Source organism: Homarus americanus, unplaced genomic scaffold (assembly GCF_018991925.1).
Source record: "Homarus americanus isolate GMGI-L3 unplaced genomic scaffold, GMGI_Hamer_2.0 scaffold56009, whole genome shotgun sequence".
Classification (NCBI taxonomy): domain Eukaryota; kingdom Metazoa; phylum Arthropoda; class Malacostraca; order Decapoda; family Nephropidae; genus Homarus; species Homarus americanus.
Window position 1 is genome coordinate 1,560,165 of NW_024739542.1, and position 26,195 is coordinate 1,586,359.

A 26,195-nucleotide genomic window follows, 5' to 3' on the forward strand; every position below is an offset into this window, starting at 1 on the left:
CAGATTAGGTGAGATTTTTGTCTTAAACCGTGATGTAATGCTAAAGGCTGAAGCTCCCGCGTAAGCGTTCTAGGAAAATTTGAATCCTGATTCACAAAAGCTCGTACGATCAATATTCTTCTGACTAAAAATGTAAGAACGCAGCTAACTATCTGAGTTTAACTGCATTGCAAAATAACATAAAAAATATATTGAAACTCTACCTCAACTAGTTACCTATTAACGTATAAAAGATTCTGAACCTTAGTTTAACTTTGTTTTAAGTAAATACATCTACTTAAACCGGACTTTCACCTTAAGAAAATAAAGAGTTGCAGTCATGGTTTAACAATATCTCTTATTGTAAAAATTTCGGTAACAATTAAAAAAAAATCATGGCAGAGAAGGACTGCTTATTATCGCTTAGTTTAGTATGACGCCATGTGTAGGGCGGCTGTACCTCACTGATAACTAAGACTTATAGCAAACGAGGTTCAGTTCAGAGAACGCAAGGTTTGGGACGCGTCTGACGTCACGAAGCTTCGATCGTCCCCCATGAACTATTTACATTTAACTGTTTCACTGAAGTTCCGAAGTGCATCTCGAGTGGTTTATCACCACTCACAGCCGAGATAATGAGTTTGTGAATGATTTGCACATAAAGTTTGGATATATACATATAGAACATTTATTTGCCGGAAGTAAACTACCGGAATATTATTTTGAAACTTCCAATCAGTCATTCAACAAATACTGTACTGACACATGTTTTAAATCGGCTTCGAAATCCCCAGTGAACAATTCAACCGTCGTCCATTGTTTTTCATCGACGATTAACAATATTCTTTAGCATTGAAATAAAATAAAAATAAATCATTTTCAGTAAAAAAAATATGAACTGCTTTAATGTATCATCAATCAGCAAAACCCTGCAAGTTCCATTATATTTTAGACAATAAAAATTACATTCTCACGCAATCTGTCAACACAATTTCAAACTGAAAAGTTATTGATCCCTAAAAAATGTATTTTTCTGCTACCTGTTGGTAAAGAGCTTACTCTCTGTTTACTGTTGACGAGCAGTGAGGTCTGTGTCAACACTGCGGGTGAGGATGCGCAATTTTCGTGTAAATTACTGATGACTCGTTTGTCAATAGCTAGTGGAGGAAAGTTTTTTGCGTGTGGTTATTCTGTTGTGTGTATATGAAGGTGGAACTATGTAAACCTTTAAGGTAGATGAAATGCGTTGATAAATTAGGTATTGTGTGCCGATGATAACAGACAGACAGACAGACAGACAGATTGTTTTTGTTTTCATCTTAATTGTCTTTATTCCTCTGATTACTCTCCTTTCACACCCCCGATGGAGACTTCTTCAGAAACATAATAACCTCGGATCTCTGTACTGGAGTAAACTACAGTTGTGATAATAATAAAGTAACTAGGTGATTGTATAACCTCTCAGGTGATGAATGGCTACACACATTAAACTTAATTAATAGGAAAGTCGTCAGGTAACCCAGCGAATAACTTATAGATGATATGGGGTTAGGTTAGGTTAAGTTAGGTGAGGTTAGGTTAGGTAAAATATCTTGTTTTCACATGACAAAACAGATCTTCAGTGTGCTGACTTATTTCACAGTAGTGGACTTTCAATCATAAGGGAGTGCATAGTCATAATTTATAAAGGCATTGGGTTTTAGAATGGGTTGTAAAGCGCTGTAATTATTCTTGCAAAACAATATTTGTCATGTTTGAACCCAGTAATGATCCCGTGATAAACATACATCTCAAATTACGATAATTATGATGGCAATTATGATTTTAATGATAATAACAGAGTAAAAAAAAATATATATATATATATGACCATTTTTTTAAACAACGGCTTAAAAAAATAAAAATATGAATAACGATGAGTTTCATTTTGTTGATACGACTACAGGAAATAAGAGACGTAATAATAACTTACTCGTATTATGATACATAGAATATTTAGAATGAATAGACAGAAGCCTTAATGAGGAACCTGAAAGATACATAAAAATTAAAGATCAAATCCTCCCTTACAGAAGACGGAATGACTGTCAAACCTTCAAACAAAACTTATACCCGGAGTGATGTGTAATGTATCTATTGACAGAGTGTATGATCTTACCTGTTTAGGAATGGAAATATAATTCATAACTACAACAACTACAACAAGTATCAGAAACATCCAGACATACAAGAGTGTAGACAGAAAAATCGCTCCCCTTTTTTAAATCGAAATTTGATCGGTTATTGAGATGGGATAAAAAAAAAAGGAAAAACTCAGCTCAAGTTTTAATTATAAGGCAATTTTACCGGCAGCATCTGGGCACCTCTGCTTCATTCATCATCTTCCAAATTGCTTAATCACAAAGTAATTAATTTTAAAGTTTTTTTTTGAACGAACGAACAGCACGGTCTCTCTTTTTTTTTTTTTTGAAGGAAGTCATTCGTTGGGTGAGCCATAGGAAAGATTGTTTTCCTATTCCTACAGCTGAGTCAGGATATCGGGGATACTATTCAGGTCTTTATGTATGATGGAGAGACGATAAGATGTTAAGTCGGATGCCAAAATTTAAAATATCATTAATCATTATATTTTTAGATCTGTCCAATATGAAATGGTTTATTCTACTCTATTATATATTACCCGGGCGATGATAGATATGTGTTCAAAATGTGATGTAGCGACAATGAATTAATTTAATCTGAATTCATTTTACACAGAATCAGGCTGATGGATTAAGTTAATATCCAACCACGCAACTATTTGTCAACCTAGCGTTTGACGTTTACACCTTCATCCTAAACTGTCACTACAGCTATTATATAATACCACTATTTTTATATTTATCTGCACCATAACACCATCACCATTATCACCATCATTGCAGCTGCTACCATTACTACTGTTACAATAATCGACGATTTAAATTCATATATATATCTTCTGTTATATATTTGTATTTTGTTGCTTCGAGGAATCATGTAATATTACTCGTGTATCTTTTGTGTACGATGCTCACTTTTTCCTACTGTTATCTGTGTATTGAAGACCTGTATTCATCTATGTGATATACCAGCCGTCCACAATGTTATCTGGTAAAGTCGCCATCTAGTGGTTAGGTGAGAAAGCGTAATGGTGACTGCCAAGCGTCGCTACACTAGGCCGCCTTATTGATTATATTGGATGAGTCGAAGTTTGAGTTAATGCTTCGACTCATTCATTCAAGGTTTGGTGTTGGTCGATGGTCGCCTGATCGGTAAAAGTCAGTCAGATTATGGACAGTGTGGTTGCCGGCTGTGGGTTTCACCTCCTCCAGAGCGATAAGTACATTGATATTTGCATTGTTTCTCACTTATCCCTGCTTCATTAAGTACAGTATGATATTTGCATTGTGTGAACTCACTTATAGTGTTCCTGCTTCATTAGGTTAAGTATTGTATATTGTGGTTGGTTTAATTGTAGGTTTAAGAATATTTTGTTGTGTCGACAGGTAAGGTTTTATACTGAGCACACCTGTTATTTTGTTATTGTTATTATTGTTTCTATAATACACTGTAAATAGTTTAATTTTGTTATATTATTTTATTTTTTAGTCGTGAACTCAATAGAAATAAGAGTAATTATAACACTACCAATACCATCGTTACCATAAACACCCCTATCAGTACCTGCACATCATCACCTCCTTCACATCACCATCTTCACACCACCACCACACCACCACCACCGCCACACCACCACCACCACCACACCACCACCACCACTATCAATACCATTACCACCACCACTACTACAACTACCACTATCAATACCATCACCACCATCACCACTACCATCATACCACCATCACCATCAACTCAACTAAAGGTCACATCTCAAGAGGATCAGAACTTGTACTAATAATTGGAATACATCTTGAAGTTCCCCATTCTCCTCTCGGGTTCTTGTGTCCTGTCTTGATTTGCTGTCTGTTTGTCTGTCCGTTATGCTGTCTACCCATGTTTATTCCTCTCCGTGTTTTTTTTGTCAACTGATTTGTTTAAATTCTCTCGTTTATTGGCATTATTTTTTGTCTATGATGTCTTTTCTATGTTAACTTCTGTCCTCTCTCTCTCTCTCTCTCATCTACACCAACTCTCACCCACCCCTCTCCTCCCCACAGCCCCAGGCCTCTGCGGTGCCACTGGGGAGGGTGTATGTGAATGACCCAGATAATGATGACTACGACTCCAAAACCTACGTTTGGAGGACCTACCACCACCCTAGCTTCTCCCTCAACACCTCCACTGGTGACCTCTCCATGCGTCCTGGCACTCAAGATGGCAGGTGAGAGATTGTGGTAGTAGTTGTTGTAGTTGTTGTAAGAGAATGTGGTAGTTGTTGTAAGAGACTAAAGATAGTGGTGTGATGGTTGTAGTGGTGGTGGTGGTGGTGGTGGTGAGAGTCAAGGAAGGTTAGTGGTGATGGTGATAGAGGAGACGAAGTTCTCTAATGATGAATAAGAATATGACATTGAAGGTGAAAGAGAGAATGATGATGATAATGATGATAATGATGAGAGAGAAAATTATGATTTTGATGATATGATGATATTCTAATTACATGATGAATCCTAATCATTCTTCTAACAGCTACGAGTTGACCTTCCTGGTAAACGATAGCAGCCAGGGTCAGTCTGATGTCAGCGCTAATGTCACGGTCGAGGTCAGGTCACTAGATCATCAGGACATCGCAGAAGCCATTCCCCTCATCCTGGAAGTCGACCCTTACACACTGGTGAAGGAGGGAGAGGTGAGAGTGAGTGAAGGAGAAAAAGTGAGGAGGAATTAAAGAAGGGGTGAGGGAGGGGGAAGATGGAGATTGAAAGTGAGGAAGAAAGAGGGAGGGTTGGAGGGAGGAGAAAGCGTATGAGGGTGAGACAGACAGACAGACAGACAGACAGACAGACAGACAGACAGACGGACGGCAATAAAGTTATATCATCCCTCTATTATTCAGATGACGAACTCCTTCCCCTTCCCTAAGTCTCTCCAATATCAATCTTTTTATCTCTCTCATATGGTATACAATATAGATTAGTCTAACCAACCTGGCTTACCAACCTGGCTTACCAACCTGGCTTACCAACCTGGCTTACCAACCTGGCTTACCAACCAGGCTTACCAACCTGGCTTACCAACCTGGCTTTAGTATGAATCAGTCAAGTCAGTCAAGGTTGGTATTAATAAATTTTACTGAAACTTATAAAGAGTTCAGACAAAAAATACTGCCCTAAACCTTTTAAGACTTTGATGCCAATTTTACCAATTTTCTGTATTAATGGAAGTTTTAAATGCATTAAGTTAAGACTGAATTAGAAAGCCAGGATGCTATTGTTTTCTCTCGTAATAGGAAAAAAAAAGTCCTTGTTTTAATACATATGAATTAATAGAAATATATTAAGAGGAGTTTTAAAATCACAGACAGACAGACAGACAGACAGACAAACAGACAGACAAACAGACAGACAGTCAGACAGTCAGTCAGACAGTGCAATGTAAGATTAAAATAAACATCGTTAACACAAAGCGAATATGTCCCTCAGAAGAAAAAAATAAACATATAATAGAAATAAAAACAAGACCACAGACTAAGACCAACACAATATGTAATGAGAGAGAGAGAGAGAGAGAGAGAGAGAGAGAGAGAGAGGCGTCTAACTTAGAACATTAAGATGCAAAACAAAGAAACAAACGAAAATATATTATAACAAGCAAAAAATTTAATCTTGTGTACGACAAGGAAGGAAAACAAAAATATTAACTTTGTTTTCTCTCTCTGTGTTTGTAACTCAGGGCTCACCGTCCCTTCTGAAGCAGCTGCTGGTCGAGGTACAAGCGTGGACAGAGGAGAGACGAGGGCGTGGAATGGGTACGGAAGGGGGAAGGAGGAGGAGTGTGGGAAAGGAAGATGGAAGGAGGAGGAGTGAGCAAGACAGAAAAACCGTAGAGGTGAAGAAGAGGAGGAAGAGTGTAGGCTCCAAGGAGAGGAAAAGGAGGAACTTCAGTGTGGAAGAAGAAGAAGAGAGGAGAAACGCGGAAGAAAAAAGGAGAAGCGTGGGCGTGGAGGAGAAGAGCAGAAGTGTGGGCGTAGAGGTGGTGTCTATACAGGAGATGGAAGCTTCTCCCAGGCCAGCCACCAGAGTATGGGTTACTTCCTCTGGTATCAGCAGCCTTGACCTGACAGTCCTTCATCGCAGAGAGCAGGTGAGTGTAACGCTGCTTTATTAGTCTTCAGTTTCTATCCCGGTCTCCCTAGCCCCCAGGTTATGCCCAGCCATTACCCCCTTTGTCCCCTAGCCGTACTCCAGCCCTCCCTTAGTCTCCCTAGCCCCCAGGTTATGCCCAGCCATTACCCCCTTAGTCCCCTAGCCGTACTCCAGCCCTCCCTTAGTCTCCCTAGCCCCCAGGTTATACACAGCCCCTAACCCTTTGGTCTCCTAGCCCTACTCCAGCCCTCCCACTCCTTCAAAAAAAACAATAAATTGACAGATACAAATGTTACTATATGAGAACATTAAATACCTGGATTGTACAGTACCTACCTTAATATCATCTTACCTGATCTAATCTAACTTAACACACTTTTAAACTAACCTAAAATACCTTAATCTAAATAAACCTAGACTTATGTAACCTAACCTAACCTAACTTAATAACTAAGCCTACCCTAGAGTTACCTAAACAAACATAAATTAACCTAACTTTACCACCAAGTTCCTAAAGCTCAAGAACCGTAACATAAACCCCCTTCCACCACAAAGGACTCTAAGAGGTTTAAAAAACTGTTTAAGCTTAAAAATTATGAAAAATTAAAATATGAAAAACACAGTTTTTGTCCCCAACGTCTAATGTAAAAATAATCACCCTATTATTAAGCTTTCACTTGGCAAAGTTTGTGTTTTTATATAACCAAAAACTTGTATATTATAAAACATTGGTTTGTTTTTCTACGTGTAAAATAATACCACACGAAAAAACGCTGAAAACCGCATTAGGTGTGAAAAATACGATACTGGTACCTCGATAATAGTTTTTCTATTAATACAAGTCTTACGTTATTTCAGATATCCCGAATATGTCTACAAGGTTAACTGAATCGTTATTTTCAACCGCTTTAATTATATGCCTTTGAAAAGATTCTGATCCTTTTAACACTCTCTGCCATCAGTTAGGAGAAGCCATCGGCGTCAGAGTGTTGGAGGTCGGGGTGGGGGTGTGTGCCGAGGCTGTACACGGAACCACACAAAGAACCACTCACCACCCGTCACCTCAAGCCCCTCACCGACCCATTCCTAAGACCCCTGGCAAGATGGACACTAATGCCACTCAGAAAACTAATCCCAAAAGCACTGCCAATGCTACCCATCACGTCAGTCTCGGCGCCACTCAGCACTCCACTTACAAGGACCAAGCTGCCGTGAGTGATGCCTATAGTGTGGTGGAGGCAGGGACGAGGGCAATGGTCGGACCCCGGGTGGATGTCCTGGACATGTGTAGGTGCGACAGGTACAACACACCACAGGGAGGCCACTACACCTGCACACCTCACACCTGCCTCAACGGGGGACGCTGCCTGCCTACCGTAACGGGATATAGGTAAGGTGAACATCTGTTTTAGTGAATGCCTGTGTATCTCCTGCAGCCAGATGTGAGATGAGTCCACACACACACACACACACACACACACATACACATACATACACACACACACACACGAAATATGCAACATCACTGGAACACGAGATTCATGAACGTAATATAAATTTGGACGTTTGAACGCAGAGAGATCGACCTCATAGATATCATACACTGGGCACCATTTCGGTCCTTGCATTTGATCATCAATTCCCAATATTAATTCTCAAGTTTAATGACTAAGAATGAGTGATTTCTTAATTAGTTTTCATGATTTTTATTTTCACTTTCAATCAGGTCTTACTCTTAAGGGGTGGAAATAGATAGTTATTTCAGTAGGAAAATAAACTGAAGTGACAGGTGGTGACTCAAGTTACCCACCGGCTGGGAGGCTTCAGAGTGAGGTGGGGTCCTTGTATTGCTAGTTGTTATACGCTATTTGTTGATATACACACACACACACCTTTCAGTATATTGCATCCATGATTAGATATATTCTCGCTAAAACTCATTTATTCTTATCAACAAAATAATAATTCTGATGTAAATTACGAAAGATAATATTAAATCGGTTATTAGCTTATAACTAAAGCAAAAATATTCAGCATTACTGATTATCACTCAGCACAACAGGTTATTTTTGTTTGTTTTTAGAATAATCAGGCATCATAATATTTATCAAGACCAACAGTTACTTCGTCAGAGCTGGAATAGAATGTTCAAGGACTAAATACAATGCGGTTACAAGGGTAATAATTTCTGCCACAGAGGCCGCTGGTGTGGATATAACTCTTTCAGAAATATATGGTTTATATAGACATCTTACTCCTGATTCTCAAAGGTTCTTACGATGAATATTTCTTAGAAGGGAAGACATAAGAACACACATCACTTAATTGCACCAGTTAGGAGACACAATTATCTGAATAAAGTCAAGGTAATTTTGCATTTTTTTACGTTATTTTGTAGTTTAGTTTAACCCAACCAATTGTGTATCTGGACAATGAACTAAAGAACAAAAATTGCTTTACATTGAGAATACACTTGGCTCTTCTCTGTCAGGTTTCAAATTCAATCTTCATTTGCCTTATTTGTCCATCAGTGGGTTTATTGCCACATGGAAGGAAACGGTTATCAATGGGTAGGGTTAGATAACATGAACAGCCCATTTATCAAACCTTTAAATAATTGTTGCTGTATAACTAACTAAAATACCCATTTAACTTTTAATCATGAAGAGTCAATAGGCATTTCTCAAGCTATTAATATCCTGTTGCTATTTGACCATTAATAGCCATATGTCATTTACCCATTAACGGTCTGACAATTAATAGCAAGTTTCCATTTAACCATCTATCACTAGCAAGTCTACGGACTTGGCGCACCCACATTCAACCACAACAAGATTAATAGCCATATGTCATTTACCCATTAATAGCAAGTTTCCATTTAACTATTAATAGTCATATTTCGTTTATCCATTAACAGTCTGACAATTAATAGTAACTTGCCCTTTAACCATTAATAACCATATGTCATTTACCCATTAACTCTCTGATAATTAATAGCAAGTTTCCATTGAACCATTAATAGTCCAGTGCCAATAATCAAATCATTCACTGACATTCTGATATTCACCGTCTGTTGCTATTCCTTTCCAAGCTCTTGAATTCATACTACCATCTCCTATCAATCGGTCTCCTGTTTGACCTGACAATTGTCTTTACAATTCGCATTTAAAGTTATTTCTGGGAACATTGAGGACGTGCGAGTCACCTTGGTTACATAGGAATGGGAAGAATCTGCTGTCTATGTATGTATGTATGTATGTATGTATGTATGTATTTGTATGTATGTATGTATGTATGTATATATATATTTGTGTGTATGTATGTATGTATGTGATGAAATTTTGTCTTCGGAGAGTGCAAGTAAGGCCAGATATAGGCATCAATAAGGTGAATTCTCATCTCCATCGACCACCAGAGACACGAGAATGCACCTGGCTGACTCACTCGAGATATGATACAAAGATGACTTCGAAATGGTACTGAGACTATACCGTAATTAGACGTTTTATAGTATCCTCAGTTATAGGATAAACAACACTTATATAAATCACAGAGGATATAAACTACAAATGATTATAACTTAATGATTTTGATATAAACCCACGTTGATTAATAAAGTAAACAGGTAATATATGACGTGTGACAGGTTAGCACTTTAGTAACACACGGTAATGAAAATATCATGTAAATTGAATCCGTAACAAAACATTATTATAATTGTTATTGTCGGCTGTTAAAGGCAATATGCTGTCAGGCAAAATGGTAATTACTGATCAAAAATAACACGAACAGCTGCAAAACCCAGAGAGTGCAGTCCAGTCACTTTTTATATTAGCTTCCATTATTTATTACGCGTGTAAATTTTCTGCCATTGCCCCGATCACTATCTGGTTTGTTGCTCCCTTTTTTGTTTTCCCTTCTTGTTGTGTCTCTGTTTCTTTGCCAATCAGTGTGAGCGCGCGCGTGTGTGTTTGGGTCCTGAATATTGGATATCTAGATAATTGGGTTAGGTTAGGTTAGGTTATCTTCGATCCCTAAAGTCGTGTAATTGTATATTTCATTCACCTTAAATGAAAGCATCCTGAACAAACAAACCAAACCTTCAGGTGGCAGCGCTCTCCTAAATATTTACCCCAAATTTCCCAGACACTCAATTTCCCAGGGACCAATCTTCCGGACCAAATTTTCAGGACTGAATGTTCTTACCGCCGTGTGTGTGTGTGTGTGTGTGCGCGAGAGAGAGAGTGTGTTTTGTTGTTTTTTCTTTGCTTATCGTTTTGTAGCTGTGTTTTGACAACGGTTAGGAATATCTGTATTTCCAAAAATGCTCTCCGGCCTCAGCTGCCTCTCCAAATGTTTACCATATCAAGCAGCCATTTCCCTTCCCACACAATACAAACTATCTTCTCCGCCTTTACAGGACCCTTTTCTTCCACCCACAGGTGTATATGTCCTCATGGAACAGAGGACTCTCGTTGCAAGATCCTCAGCCGACATTTTGAGGGTGTCAAGGAGCCAAAGGACTCTGTGAGCAGTTCCTCCAAAGGGGGTCCTGTGATAGATGGATGGGCATGGTTGCCACCTATCCCTCCCTGTACCGAAGTCCATCTTAGCCTCGAGTTTCTTACGAGTTCTCAGGACGCGACGATCCTCTACTCCGGCCCAAGAAAGGACTCCAGGTATCCTGCAGGGGAGATGGGGGACCTGTTGGCTCTAGAGCTTCGAGATGGACGTCCTTCACTGGTTCTTGATCTAGGCGCAGGACCCGTCGCCCTCACAATCAACGCCTCCTACACAGTGACTAACTCCAGGTGGCACAGACTGGATCTTCTTTGGAAAGACGAGGTGGGTGGTTGATGTCATATCGTGAATAGTGTTTGCATAATTGTCTTATTTTGTCTTACTGGATGAATACACAAGTGACTCTTCCTTGACGACGATGGATTAGGAATTAAATAGAGATTATGCTCGTTTTAACCTAAATAGACCTATAGGTAGGAAAATCTGAGAGCATGATGACCGAAGGGAAAGATGATTCGTGTTTACTTCATTGTGGATACTGTACACAATGGTAATAACAGATTTAGAGGTGATTGATGGTTCCAGGTGAGTCTAGTGGTGGAGGATAATCGAGTGTTGATAAGTTATGTGGTAAAGAGAGAAATGCTTAGCAGGTGTGGATGAAAGAGTGGAAAGATGGAAACACACAGAATTCGGTATTTCTCTCCTTCTCTATCCTTCATTCTCTCCATTCCACTATCCTTCTCCCCCTCGCTCTCCGTCTTCCCGTTCCGCAACCTCACCTCCCTTCCTCCTCCTTCTGTATTCCTCACTCTCTCCATTCCCCCACCCTTACCTCCCTTCTCTATCCCTCTCTCTCTCTATAGCCCAATCCTTCCCTCACTTCCTCCTTCTCCTTCTCTCTCCTTCTTCCCGCTCCACATCCTCACTCCCCCATCCAAACCATTCCTTGCGTCTCACATAATTAAGTTTGCGTTCCCATAATGAACGACGGACTCAAGAAGTCATTAAACTTTCTGCCTCCAAACTTGAACCTGGCTGACCGATGCCTCCGTATTGGAAATCGATCTGAGAGCTAAAGGAGTTTAATAACGTTTACGCCGTTACTTTTCAGTCCATTGGTGAATAATCGGCAGTTAGTCCACACACACACACACACACACACACACACACACAGACAGACAAGGATATAAATAACTCTAATCTTCAACCCAAGCGCTAATACCAGCCAATTAACCCAACATCTTCACTATAGAAATGACTTGTTAATTGCTGTGAATACAAAGACTCAATAGGTAACGGCTCAATGAGGGTATCCTTAATAGCTCCTCTGACACAGGTAATGAGGGAAGCAACAGGTAAAACTTTCGTCACCTGCCAGAGAAACAACAACAAAATTTTGTCTGCTATTAAGGAAAATGCAGGTGTTCTTGAGTAAATCTGGGCCGCCGATTTCAAGTCTGAAGCCAGAATTCATCCATCACGTCAAGTTTTCAAGTTATGCCACATTGTACATCTAACAACAGTGCTTGGTAATTACTTTCACATAGCTATTAAAATATATTATTTATTGTAGTGTATTTTATTTATTTTCTCTAATGTTTTCTCTCATTAATTTCGTTTATTTTCCCATCCTGTATCTTTCCGTTCTATTAAATTATAATAGTTGCATTTTTTTTTCCTGTTTTGTTTCCTTTATTGTAATCTCTCTCTCTCTCTCTCTCTCTCTCTCTCTCTCTCGTTCGTTCTTTCTTTTCCAATTTTTCACCCCATTTTTCCTGCCCTTTCACCTAGTTTTGGTTGAATTTTCATCATACCCTTTTTTCAATATTACTTTCTGGGGAAAAGAAAGGGAGGGAGAGATTGAGAGAGGGCTGGAACATTCTGATTTTGGGAGGTGAGGGAGGGAAGGGAAGGGAGAGAAGGAAGGAAGGTAGGGTGGAAAGAGCACTCCGAGATTGAAGGGAATCATAGTGAAGGAGGGAAATAGAGAGGGAGGGAGGGAAGGAGGGAGGGAGGGGAGATGGTCAAAAATCCTAACCTGTTGATTCTTAAATTTTCAGGAATAGTCTGTCATGACGGTAAGACTGGAGGGCAAAGTTGCTGTATTTACGCCTTTCCCCCACAAGCTAGGCGGGGAGAGGGAAGAATGAAGGGAGGGTGAGGGTTGGATGTGGGGAGCGTTATTGAATCTCCAAGTGAAGTGCATTTATCTCTCTCTCTCTCTCTCTCTCTCTCTCTCTCTCTCTCTCTCTCTCTCCTTCATTTTCCCTCCAATTCATCCTCAACGGGAGTCCAGATAAAACCTTTTAAGATGGATTTTTTATTCCTTAAGACACCTTCAGTTCTTCTTACGACTACCCGTAGTTGGTGGAGCTTGTCTTGGACCTCTGTGTGGGCGGCAGCGTCGATGGCCCGCCTAGCCCGCCCGCCACAACCTTACGACATACAACCCCGAACTACGAAGACGCCGTACCCACGACCACACCCATGGACAGCCACACGTGCAGGGACGCTACCAAACTTCCCCGAGGTGCAGGAGTCCTCAACACAGGACAGCCGCTACAGATGGGTGGGTTGGCTCACCTTCCCCCCGCCCACACTACCCATGCAGCACACACCGCCCACGCCTGGCAAGCCCCTCTGGTAGCTCGGCCTTTCGAAGGATGCATCAGGAATTTGAGAATAAACGGAGAGGTGAGTTTGCTTGTTGCACACAGTGAAGCTACTCCAAGCCCTGTATCTGTTCCACGCTATATAGTTGTTCCACACTTTGTACTTGTTCCCCATTGAATAATGTTTCCACGCTGTGTAGCTGTGGACATACATTTAACTTAGTTTTTGTAGTAGTTTAATGAGGGTGCGCCAAGTCCGTAGACTTGTTAGTGATATATATATTTTTTTTTTTCGTGTGTACAAGAGTTTATTTTCTCTTAATGAGAATTTATCATCATATTATCTTTAGTAAACTGTTGTGTTTTCTTTGTATAACTTCTCCCCTGGTTTAATATTATTATGTTTACGGTCATTATTCATATATACTTGATCTCACACATTACTTGAACTCAATAATTTAAATGAATATTTCACTCATGAATAACTTAACCAATTGTATTTTTTTTCTGGGTACATCAGTGTCTGGAAAATCAAATGGGAGAAGTTGTGATCCCTGAACCACACTTACAACATTTATTATTATAAGTTTTGTGGAAGTAGGATTTTTTTTCTTTTTCTTCATATATCTCCTAAAGTTATCGTCATGTCCGTCACCTTCGTCGCCCCTGGCTTATCCCTCATCTGCAGGTTATAACTCGCGAGGAAGTGGACGGATTTTCACGAAACTTAGCAAGGCTGAGACGTGTCGGGTAATAGGTGAGATCCGATTACAAGATATTTTAACCAGGCAATCGTCGGAGTTCGGGATTAGATCAAAGAATACGTGTGGTGCCTGTTTTTGTTATTTTTTTCACGTTTATACATACAAGAGTAGTGATTAACTCCTGTAATAGACAAAATTATGGTATTAAATTAACAACAGTACGTCTAAACTGATTTAAACAAAAAAATTACAATATTATGTTTAGTAAATATGAAGAAAAATATAATATTCCACACTATTAACTTATCTCGGACTCTTTCTCTTGAATATTATAACCTAACCTAGCCTAACCTAGCCTACACGTTTGGCTTCACGTTTGGTATGGCTACAATAAGAGTCTCTAAGGAAGATAAGTGGACGGATGTATATCGCAATTTAAGTCTCCTTCCTCCCTTACATTACCGACCTTATATCAAGATCACGCCCTTAACGCTGACTTAACTATAATATAAGGACCTTTTTTTTTGGGGGGGGGGGAAAGGGAAGGGAGAGGATGGGAAGGGAGAGGAGGGGAAGTCTTGAGATTTAATGTCGCGTTCACAACCTACTTATTTTTTTTTTCTTAGTTTATCACGACCACAACCAAAAATTTTTCTTGTAATGTTCGTGACTGATAACTTCGAGTACACTCTTACGTTCCCGAAAATATGCCTTACGTCTGTAGCATTTTCATGACAAGTTTTGGTCATTTATTTATTTATATATCGTATCTTTAAATATTTTTGGAAAGTAAAAAAAAAAATATCGTGTTTGATTAAAAATGAGGGACGAATCCGATTGAAAACTCCTGGTGATGCATTTCTGGACCGCTTGTATTGGTGCTGATTTGTCTGGAGTGATAGGATTGGGAACCCATTCAAGTGTACTGATGAAACCCCCTATGGTGAGTTACGCTACCCACTGGAGGGTATAAACGCCTTGGATTTTCCCCATGTTTACAACTATATGTAAACAATAACATTCTAACATTCCATTCATGATCAAGGTATTCATATCACATTAAAGTCGTGTAAGATGGTATACATAGAGACTTAGCGTTGATTGCATCAGGAAAAAGAAAACGAGAGAGAGAGAGATGTGTGTGTGTGTGTGTGTGTGTGTGTGTGTGTGTGTGTGTGTGTGCTATGTGTGTGTGTGTGTGTGTGTGTGTGTGTGTGTGTGTGTGTGTGTGTGTGTGTGTGTGTGTGCTAATGTGTGTGTGTGTGTGCTTGTGTGTGTGTGTGTCCTTATTCAACGCCGTGTTACATAATCGCGGGATTTACGTAAAGGTTATGATACAGTGTATTTTAGCAGGTAAATGACTCTCGGTATTCCATACACATAAAAACGCTGAACATTACTATATCAAAAATATTCATTTCTCTCGGACATTTTCAGCTAAATTGATGTAAGGTTTTCTACATGTTCATTTAATTTTGGTCGACGTAAACTTGATGTACATTGGCTTACATAAACAAATACATATATCTACATGACATATTTTGTGATATATAAATCCCACACTCAACATAGATGTTTATATTTCTTCTGTAGGCACTTTTTTCTCTTACTTTTTTTCTATTTTTTACATTATTCATCTCGTGATTTGTCGGGGTTATTTTTGTACTTGTCTTCTAAACTCCGTATGTGTGGAGAATATGTCTCCGTTTTCTTAATAAAAAAAAAAAATCTGTAGGCCCAATCTGAATCTCCCTCACTAAAAATTCCGTAAGGTTTCAAAAATAAATTTCAAGAAACTTTTAAAAGGTTGTGTCAGTGTTTCTAAAATACCTGGAATAAAAAAAGATAAAAATGCATCCATTTAGATCAATTTTACATTAACTAAAATAAATCAAGTTTACTTCCATTAGGGTTAATGTTATAGCCATTAAAACAATTTTTTTATAATTAGGATAGAGTGGTGCCCATTAACACTCATTAATTTTCCATTATCATTAATTTTGTCACATATTTAGACTTATTTTAAACCTATTCACATCAATTATTTCCCTTTAAGATCCATTATGTTTCATTTAAGATATCTGTTCATATCAGTTCATCTTACCTTTACAGTAAAACCTCCATATAACGGACATCTCTCTCTCCGTATATTCCTTTAGATGGGGGTTTCATATCTAACGGACTTTCATATCTATGTAGTTCGTTAACGGATTTTCCTCTCCATGTAGTCCGTTAAATAGAGTTTTTACTGTATACCCTCAGCTGATGGACCTAGGCACGAGGATATTAGCACGACACAGTGCCCCAGGATGCCCGGCCCTGGATTGCCGGGCAGCCTCCCTCAACTGTGGCTTGCACGGAAGGTAGGTCATCAGGGTAATCTAGTAGGATGGCTGGTAGGACATGCTAGTAGAATGGACGGTATGGTAGGCTAGTAGGATGAATGATAGGGTAGCTAGCGGAGTGGAGTGAATTGTAGGGCAGGCTAGTGAAATAGTTAGTAGTACAGGCTATTAGAATGAACGATAAGACAGGATAGTAAAGAAGGACGAGAGAGTCAGGCTAGCAGCACGATCGGTCAGTGGAATGGCAGGTCATCCTTCTCTCTCTCTCTCTCTCTCTCTCTCTCTCTTTCTTGCCCATTTCATTACGTTTTCCTATTTATTTCCTATTACATTAAGTCTTTTTCATTATTCAGTAAGAGGAGAACGAGGGACCAGATTTATAAACACTTTTCTACGTGAGTCTGTACAACCAAGAGTTCGTCACAAAATAGTGTTGTGTCTCCATCTCTTCTCTTCTTCCTCTTTATTTTCATTTCATCTTTAGCTTTTATCTCCATTTTTTTAGTTTCTCTGAGTTCACTTTTTCTTTGGTTTTCTATTTTCTTATCGTTTTTGTATTCTCCTCTGTGTGTATTTTTATTCCCAACCATTTTGCTCCTCAATCCTTGTCCTTGTCTTTTTCTCTTTATATCTCTCTCTTTTTCAATCCCTCTTTCTCTTTCTCTTTCTCTCTCTATTCCCTTTATCCTTCGTGTCCCCCAGGACCCCAACATCTTTGCATTCGCATGCATATGGAAGTGAATTTCCTGCGGTAACCTGCTTTTCCCTGGTTCTTTCAGTGTTCCCTCCCACCTTCTCCTTCCGAAATATTCCTCTATACCTCCATTTAGGAACCAAATTCTCAAAAATACCCTCAATATCATCTAGGTTCCAGAGTCTTGAAATACTTCCACTGTCTAGTCTCTCATTATGTCACCATCTATGTCTCTATCTGTATATAAATGTCTCACAAAATTCTTAACTTCTTCTTAATGTCTGTCTCTTATAGGACCTTCTTGTTGTAGCCATCAAGGTTAGTCTCGTACAATAGTCTGTCTCTTCATCTGTGAGTCATTAACGTATAATACTTGCCTCTATCATACAGGGTCAGAGTTTTTTTTTTCTTCAGTTTTGCGTCATCTGGTTTTCTCCCTTTAGGTGCCAGGGGTGGCCGGGGCGCCTGAGGTGTGAGTGCCAGCTAGGATGGGCTGGGCCAGGGTGTGCCACGCCCACAACTCCCGCCGCTTTCAACCCCAACAGCTACGTCAAGTTGGCTCTCTCCTTCACCCCACTCGCTTACACCACCACCATCCACCTCAGGTAAGTCTCTCTCTCTCTCTCTCTCTCTCTCTCTCTCTCTCTCTCTCTGTACATATAGTATAAACCGTTTCATAAACATCGTATTTCTTTGTATCAGTTGTTTGAAGTTTCTAATATACACAGATATTTTCTTGTTTATCGTGAGGAACGATATAAATATTTATACGATATATGCACTGTCTGTTTCCACTTAGTTGTTATAAGATAATTAAATATTTAATATAGAGGTGTTTAGTGTCTGGGGCGTCAAGAAGTATTTTCGTAGACTAAGATTCATTGTCTAGTTAGATCAATCCCACACTAATGTCTCGTCCGTTCCTCGTGGTGATGTGTGAAGAAACCTTGTGACAACTTAGTGACGGTGACTCCTGTGATATTTATGATCGAGGCATTTAGAAACTCCGATTCTGGAGCGAGGGAATAAGTCCCAGCAGTACACGAGTTCCCAGAGACGGTGAAATACATTAAAACTTTGCCTGCAGTCTCGTGTCCGAACGTTCCGCTAAAGTTTTCAATAACTGCAATAAGCAAGACAAATCCTTCTGGTGGATGTAATTTTGTTCGGAAGTGTAACAACTCACCAACTTAAAGTGTCTGATATACAGGGCCGGGTAAAGTCAATTAAGGACTCAAAATACCACAGAGTACTATACGTCACAGCTACTCTGACCTGAGTCCTTTTGGGAATGTCTTATCCATTACATCATCTGAGTGAGAGGAGAAACTATTGGTACAAGAAGTACTAATTATTTTATGAGAATCAACCAAATCTCTCACTAGATTATGACAGAATATTTATCAGGTTTAAAAGCAAAAGCGTACCTAACACTTTATACTTTAAGCTGGACCACTGGTACTCCTGAGAACTTACAACAGAACTTTTGAGAAATCTTAACCCCGGGGTCCCCAAGCTCTCAGAAATATCTTATCGTGTGGTTAAGGAGTTTACAGCAGTTCGTATTGGTGGGTGAATCTATATATTACATTGGCGCACTGGAGTCGAGTCTTATTGTGAAGTGTTGTTGTGGTGTTATTGTATTATATTGTTTTTTCTATAATGTATTTGGATCTCTATTTCCCTTCCAAGAACCTCGGAATTCCCTGGCTAGGTTAGGCTAGGTTAGGTTACGTTACGTTACGTTACGCTACCTTACGTTACCTTACGTTACGTTACGTTACCTTACGTTAGAGCATCTCGTACCTTAGTTTGAGATGTCATGCCTTACCTACCCGTGCGTGTTAAGCCCGGCATACGTCTTATCTTGTATCTCTCAACACTTTGTTATACTGTCACCTTTCTGTATTCCGCCGTCTTGTTTCACACCTAAGCCTCACTTCTGATAATCCAGTCATTATCCTTTCATCAAAATATTTAACAACTAGCTTCTTAAAACAATGTATTATTCTGTTTACATTCAGTAACTTTACGGGTACTATTGAAAGTAAAAGCAACAGATTACCGCAAGAATATCTTGTCGTTATCGATTGCTTGCTTGGATAAAGATAATTAATGTATCTTTGAAAAAATTTAATGTTAAAGACATTTTAAATGATAACGTTCCGGCAGTTTCTTTCCATATTTTAAGAAATCCTTTTGTCAGTATTATGATTATTGAATCGAAATTTTTATGGGGTTCGTTCAACAATGATTAAAATGACGAGAGTGAAGTAATTCCCTGTAGCGTCAGTTCAATTGTACTATGGCCGTGGGTCAGCCGTCCATCCTCCATAAATCTGCAAACTTTTCACATTTTCGAATTCTTCTCAAAAACTCGTTGGCTCAGTGTTGCTAAAACTCCCCAAAAATGCTCTAAATTGTGGTCGATGTCAGAGTTCACCGTCCAAAGTAGTTGCCACGAGTAAAACAGAAAATATTTTAAATACCTTCTCGTCTGAAACTTCGAGGTCTGTTTTCTTGAACTTGTTGGGATTCTTCCATGGAAAGTCAGTCTCCTCTTGAAACTGTCTGACGTCAATGTTTGAAACCCAAGATTGTGTGTTAATACCTCAAAGGCCTCCTGTTATTGAGTTTCTCCCTTGTTGACGTCAGGAACTTAAAAACCCAGTGATTGTTTTTCTCAAATCAGATTACCTTCTAAAACAAATCTTTCTAAACACAATGTACAATGCCAAGACAAAAATAGCAGCTGATATGAGGTTGAACTATAAAATATGTCTTCTCTTGGCATAAATAAGCTCACGGGCTTTGTTTATCGTGGGTATGTGAGATAGCTTTAGAACTTGGAGAAAAAAATTTAACACAGGTTGCCTCGACTCTCCTTCCATGATCCAGTTACGTTGGGAGAAGTTTGAACAATAAAAACACAGTTGAGCATCGCGGCCTCCCAACACAACACGACTCTACCGTCACGTTCAACAAATATATACCTGAGGATACACGGGAACGTCGGGGAGAGAAGGTACACACACAAGACTCACAACCCATTTACATGTACACGCGGATGTGCATATACCATAACCTTTAACCTCACACACATACACATGCACATACAAACCCATACCTATACCCAAGCGGGAGCAAAGTAATATGTATAGATGAGTTTATATATACAGTATGTGCAGTACGCGTGTGTGTGTGTGTATGTATAATTTGATTACACACACACACACACACACACATACATACACATACACACACACACGTCTTTACGATGCTTGTAGGATGATTCTTTATGACACTGGTAGTGAGGCACAAACTGGTCACCGTTAGATTGTTGTGTTGTCAAGTGAACCAGCAGGAGAGACTGGCTTAATGCAGATTAGAGAGTATATATGTTTTACTGAACGTTTCTCTTGTTACTGAAGTCCTAGCGATTGACTGAAGTTCTTGTGTTTTTACTGAAGTTCTCGCGTTTTACTGAAGTTCTCGCGTTTTACTAAAGTTCTCGTGTTTTACTGAAGTTCTGGTGTTTTATTGAAATTCCCGCGTTTTACTGAAGTTCTCGCGTTTTACTGAATGTTTCTATTGTTATTCAATTCCCCGCGTTTGGCTGAAGTTCTTGTGTTTTTACTGAAATTCCCACGTTTTACTGAAGTTCTCGTATTTTACTGAAGTTCTCGTGTTTTACTGAAGCTCTCGCGTCTTACTAAAGTTCTCATGTTTTACCAAAGATCTCGTGTTTTACTGAAGCCTTTAAGAACTCTTAATATTATATCAAGTTTAGGTATTTGGCTGAGAAGTAACTAAAACGGAAATACGGAGTGAAAAACCTAAAGGTGACCTGTGATTACGCAGGAGGAGATTAATTTAGCTAATTAAATCCATAAGAAGAAGAATACATTAAGGAGTAATTACGATAGCTATCATTCATTCCAGCGAATAGCAATCATCATATGCATAAACAGGTAAGTGGTAAAAAAAAAGAAGTAAAAAGAATGATGAGCTGTAACATTGAAAATGTCTCAGACGCCGTGGGGCTATAGGCCAAGAAATCAAGTAAAAATTGAAGAAATGAGGGAGGTAGATGGGTCGTAATATGAAAACATCGAATAAAAGACACTGGGATATTACTATGACCTTCGTGGTGATGAGTGAATTTTATATCACGAAGAAAGATTATTTAAAAAAGAGAGATGGTACCTACAGCAGTGACAGCACGAGTAATGGTTGGTATTTCCTTCGACTCCAATATGACACGCGTAAGGAAAGCTACTGTACATCACCCCTCGTATGCCAGGTACATGATCGTGACTCTCAAGATTTCGATCACAGGGAAGGATGGTTAGATATACAACAGCGTCAGATATATGAATGGGAATGAAAGAGTAAGTTGAGAGATAGTAAGATTCCGAAGCGTTAAGTGAATGAAAAAAAAAATCATATCTATAGTATTTAGATTTCTATATAAATTTCAATAGTGATAAAAATTTCATTAGTATCACCTCCAGGAATGTTCTGTATATAAATTTACATGCATAAACAATATTATCTGTAAGTCACCTCAGAGTTCTTCGTCGTTTGAGGTGATATCTTTGGTAACATTCCTGTGTGTGTGTGTGTGTGTGTGTGTGTGTGTGTGTGTGCTCGTGCGTCCAAACGAAGGAGAATTTTAGCGAAAGACACATAAATATATAACAACGAAAAACTTATAATTTGACCAGAATTGATGGCACTTTTGTTACATATTATTGTTTTGTAAACATACAATATAGTATATCAGTTAACGTGTAATATGATACAAAAATAATACCAGAATAATTAATGGATTAATATATCAAATAAAAGTAGGTAATTGAAGCATTAATTGAAGCAATACTCGTTAAGCTTAAATTGAAAAAGTTCACATGATGCTCTCTCTCTCTCTCTCTCTCTCTCTCTCTCTCTCTCTCTCTCTCTCTCTCTCTCCCCGTTTCATCACACTCCTTCATCTCCCATTCTTTCTCTCACTATCTTCCTTAATATTTCACTCCTCCTCCTTCACTCTCCCTCATTATCCTTCTCTCTCAGTTCTCCTCCCCTCACAACCTCCTTCCCAACTCATTTTTTCCTCCTAACTCTTACATCTTACTCCTCTTTCCCATAATTTATTTGAGTCCTCTTCTCTTTTCCTCTTACATCTCATCATTTCTATCTCTCTTTCTCTCGAGGTTCCGGACTTGGCGTCGTGAGGGACAGCTGGTAGTACTGTCATCGGAAGGAGGCGGTGACCAGCTGAGTCTACAGCTGGTTGGGGGCCAGCTGTGTGTGGGGGTCCACCTTCATCCCCACCTTCACCCCCAGCTACACCCACAGCGGCAGTCTTCCTCCTCCCTCTGCCTCACAAGGGCTATCCTCAGTGATGGTCGCTGGCATGCTGTCGAGCTCTCAAGGTAAATAAATTGTGCAAGTAAATGTTTTCCTATTTTTTTTACGTCTGTCTGTATGTCTGTCTGTCTGTGATTACCTGTCCACTTGTCTCTGTTTGTGTGAACGTGTACCTGTCTGGGTACATGTTCCCTTAATGAACCCAACACATATTACATCGCTGAATAACTCACACCTCTCCTTCGTTTCTGGTGCAAGAAGAATGGGAATGGCCTTTATTCTTAATTGAACTATTTATATTTTTTATTTTAAACTTTTTCTCATTTGTCTATTTTGTTGATTTTGTTGTTTTTAGATAAGTTATATATTGATATTGTTGGGTAGGGTATTTATTTGTTTATTTATTTATTTATTTATTTTAATTCTATGATTGCATTTAGTTCCTTTAGCTATCGGTAATTCAACGAGAGAGAGAGAGAGAGAGAGAGAGAGAGAGAGAGAGAGAGATTCATGTGGATATTCAGATAAATTAATAAAAAAGATAGACACTTAAGTAAACAAATACAGTAATATACTCAATATACCATACACAAACAGATAGAAAATATAGATGAAAAAAAAACCTAGACACACACACACACACACACACACATATACACAGTTAGCCACACAGTATTAACCTGTACATGAAGCAGAGTGTTTATGGGGTCACAAGGGTAAGCCGAGAGTGAGAAGTATTTATCACGGTGATGTATGTTGGTTCTGGTGACGACTCTTAACATAAGTGTATGAGACAGCTATGACTCTCCCTCTTACTTCTTATTCATCCACCTGATTTACTACTGACTCTCATTGTATATAGTGTTCACCGTGTTTATTTTGACGGTGAGTTGTCTATGGTGTGTGTGTAGGGTGTGTGTGTGTGTGTGTGTGTGTGTGTGTGTGGGTGTGTGTGTGTGTGGGTGGTGTGTGGGGTGGGTGTGGTGTGTGGGTGAGTGGGTGTGTGTTAGTCGTAGTACTTTACAGTGCAAATTTCTCGCTTGTTTGTAGGTTTTATTTGTATTTTTTAGTCTCTTATATTTATTTACTCGTTTATCTTAATATATTTTACATTTCCTGCCTTTTTATTTCGTTTCTTTTTGTTTCGTGTAGTGGAGTGAGACAGGGAGGAAAGAGGACCTGCTTGCTGGGGAGTATTATATGTCTATTCTATTATATCGATGGTGTTTATTATTTATATATGTCATATTTTATGTAGGAATCTTTGTGTCTTTTTATTAATCTGTCTTTGTTATTCCTCACCACACTTAGTATATTCATTATTGTTTCTCTTACTTTTCTTATATCAGATTTTTTTTTTTTCATTTTGTTTACAAGTTATAGAATTTATGATACAATTATAATATCGCTTAAATCGTCAGCGTAATGGAAGGAAAATTTTAAGTTACAGATACTGAAATTATACTTGGTGATAATAGTGAAATAAATAATAAACAAACTCACAATACATACACCCAACTGTATAATACATAATATAAACAATAATGAAAAACACAAAGAAAATAGCGTTACATACTACAAACAAAGCAATATACTAAAACACTCCACAGGAAAAGACAATAAAATACGCTATCAATAAAACATTAAAACACTACCAATAAAATAATAAAACAAACCTCCCACGTAAACAATACGTCCTTCCTCTTAACCTTGTCCTCCAGCGAGCCCTTACACAATGTATGCGGTCGACCGCTCGCTTCTGCATATGCAATTTCAGCCTCCGTGACTTATACTGTACACAACTTTCCCCAAGGCACCGGGCAAGAAACTGGATAGCGATGCAAGTAAATTTTTCTGTTTCCAAAGTTCGTCAAAATGAATCCTTCTGACAGGGAATAAAATGTATATTGGAGGAAAACATTTGTTGGCATGAAGGTGTTGGGATATGTGTCGGGGTACTGTGTTTACTGTGTTTTAACCAGAAGAGAGATAGGATGGTATTTTACCAACTGACTTATCATAGGGTCTCGTAATGGATCGACTATAGGGTCAGAATGTCAAAGATTAGGGTTACTTTAAAATGCAAAAAGTTGAAGGTCACAGAAGTAAATGAATAATAAACAAAGAGTCTTGGCATTTTTGTTTCTATGAATTATAATGTTAAGTATCAAGGCAACAGGAATCATCATTCCTTATTAGTATTTACAAGCGACGTGGGTCATGTGTGTTTCCTTTCTCTCAGGAGTAAAGTCGTATATGGTGAATGGAAAAATCGACTCATAATCTGAATAAAACGAGTTTGTTACTTTCTTCTTCAGGTTATAATTGTTGAATCTCTCTGTCACTCTCCCAATTCTCCATTACCCTGGACGTCGGCTGAGTGAAGCCCTTTAAAGCTGTCTCCTCTCCTGGATCACCTACCTGCCTCAGCCTTACTTGGGTGGATCACTGGTACGGGTCTTTGTGTCAAGCTTTGACTCGCCATGCGAACATTCCGAGCTATTTACTACTGAACGTTTAGAAACTGTTTCTGTGGATGTACTGTGTGAGTCGACATAATCAAGGGACTGCACAATGGGCTTTGCTTGTATTCTTTGTAACCTAATTATTTACAATTAAACGCATGTTAAGAACTTCAGCAATAGCAGTGGCACATTAGCATTGACTATCTGACGGACTATCAGGTTGGATTCCCTGTTGGAAAGAAAAGAGAAAACTAGAGAGCTAGGGAGGGAGTGAACGCAAGACAGATAGACACTGTGAACGGGGGAAGAGGATAACATATGTGTATCTAAACTAGTGAAGTAGATACTATTACAACACATTATTATCTTATTGTTTTGTTGTTTTCGTTATATATTCTTAACCTAACCGGACACACACACACGAAGATTTAATTTACTCTTACAATCAAGTTCTCTAATACTGACACACTATGAATGACACTTCTTATAAAGAACATTTTAACAATTGGCTGTGGCTGACCAAATCCTGACCATATTTTGTCTCATTCACTCCCACCCCCCCCACCCCCCCCATCTCTCGCTCTCTCTCTCTCTCTATCATTTTCTCACATCTTCCAGTTTTTCTCGACTTCCTTACATACAACATCCAACTTTTCCTCCACTTCCAAATTTACCTGCCTGACACATCACCTGATTTATCCTCCCTATCTCACCTTAGGTTCGGTGGGGCGACCATCCTTCTGGCGGACGAAGGTGAGAGGGAGCTGTACAATGCCTCCCTGGCACTGCTGGGGGGACCGGGGACAGGAAACCCCCTTCTGTTGCAGGTGGATGCTGAAGAAGGTGTACACGTGGGTGGATCACCTGAGTACCTCGCTCTCAGTGTACTTAGTGTCCACCGCGACTATTTTGACGGTGAGTTGTCGGTTGTGTGGGCGTGCGAGCGTGAGTGGGTGCGTGCGTGCGTGCGTGCGTTAAAAGGAATATGAAACATAGAGTACCAGCATGAGATAAAGATAGTGTAAAAGAAAGTTCAGGAGAGATAAGAGGAGTTAAATAGATACTTGTACTGATAAAAACCACTAATGACCTCACTCAACCTCCACTCTCAAGGCTGCATGGACGACTTACGTATTTCTGGCCGAAGTCTGCCCCTCCCTCCTACCCTCAACACTACGGCCTGGGGTAAAGTGAGGAGGTTTCAGGGAGTTGAAGGAG

General features: G+C 39.2%; 1 protein-coding gene across 1 annotated transcript in view; it reads left to right on the forward strand.

Moving 5' to 3' along the window:
- Nucleotides 1-26,195, forward strand: part of LOC121874808 (putative neural-cadherin 2) — a 103,456-nt gene that overhangs the window by 65,677 nt on the left and 11,584 nt on the right. The window contains exons 11-21 of the mRNA XM_042379095.1: nt 4,179-4,342; nt 4,648-4,807; nt 5,851-5,952; nt 6,166-6,261; nt 7,226-7,653; nt 10,706-11,108; nt 13,152-13,481; nt 16,366-16,466; nt 22,356-22,577; nt 25,696-25,892; nt 26,091-26,195. The exon at nt 26,091-26,195 is cut by the window's right edge and continues 85 nt beyond it. Coding sequence (XP_042235029.1) covers nt 4,179-4,342; nt 4,648-4,807; nt 5,851-5,952; nt 6,166-6,261; nt 7,226-7,653; nt 10,706-11,108; nt 13,152-13,481; nt 16,366-16,466; nt 22,356-22,577; nt 25,696-25,892; nt 26,091-26,195 — 2,308 coding nt within the window. The remainder of the gene's footprint in view (nt 1-4,178; nt 4,343-4,647; nt 4,808-5,850; nt 5,953-6,165; nt 6,262-7,225; nt 7,654-10,705; nt 11,109-13,151; nt 13,482-16,365; nt 16,467-22,355; nt 22,578-25,695; nt 25,893-26,090) is intronic.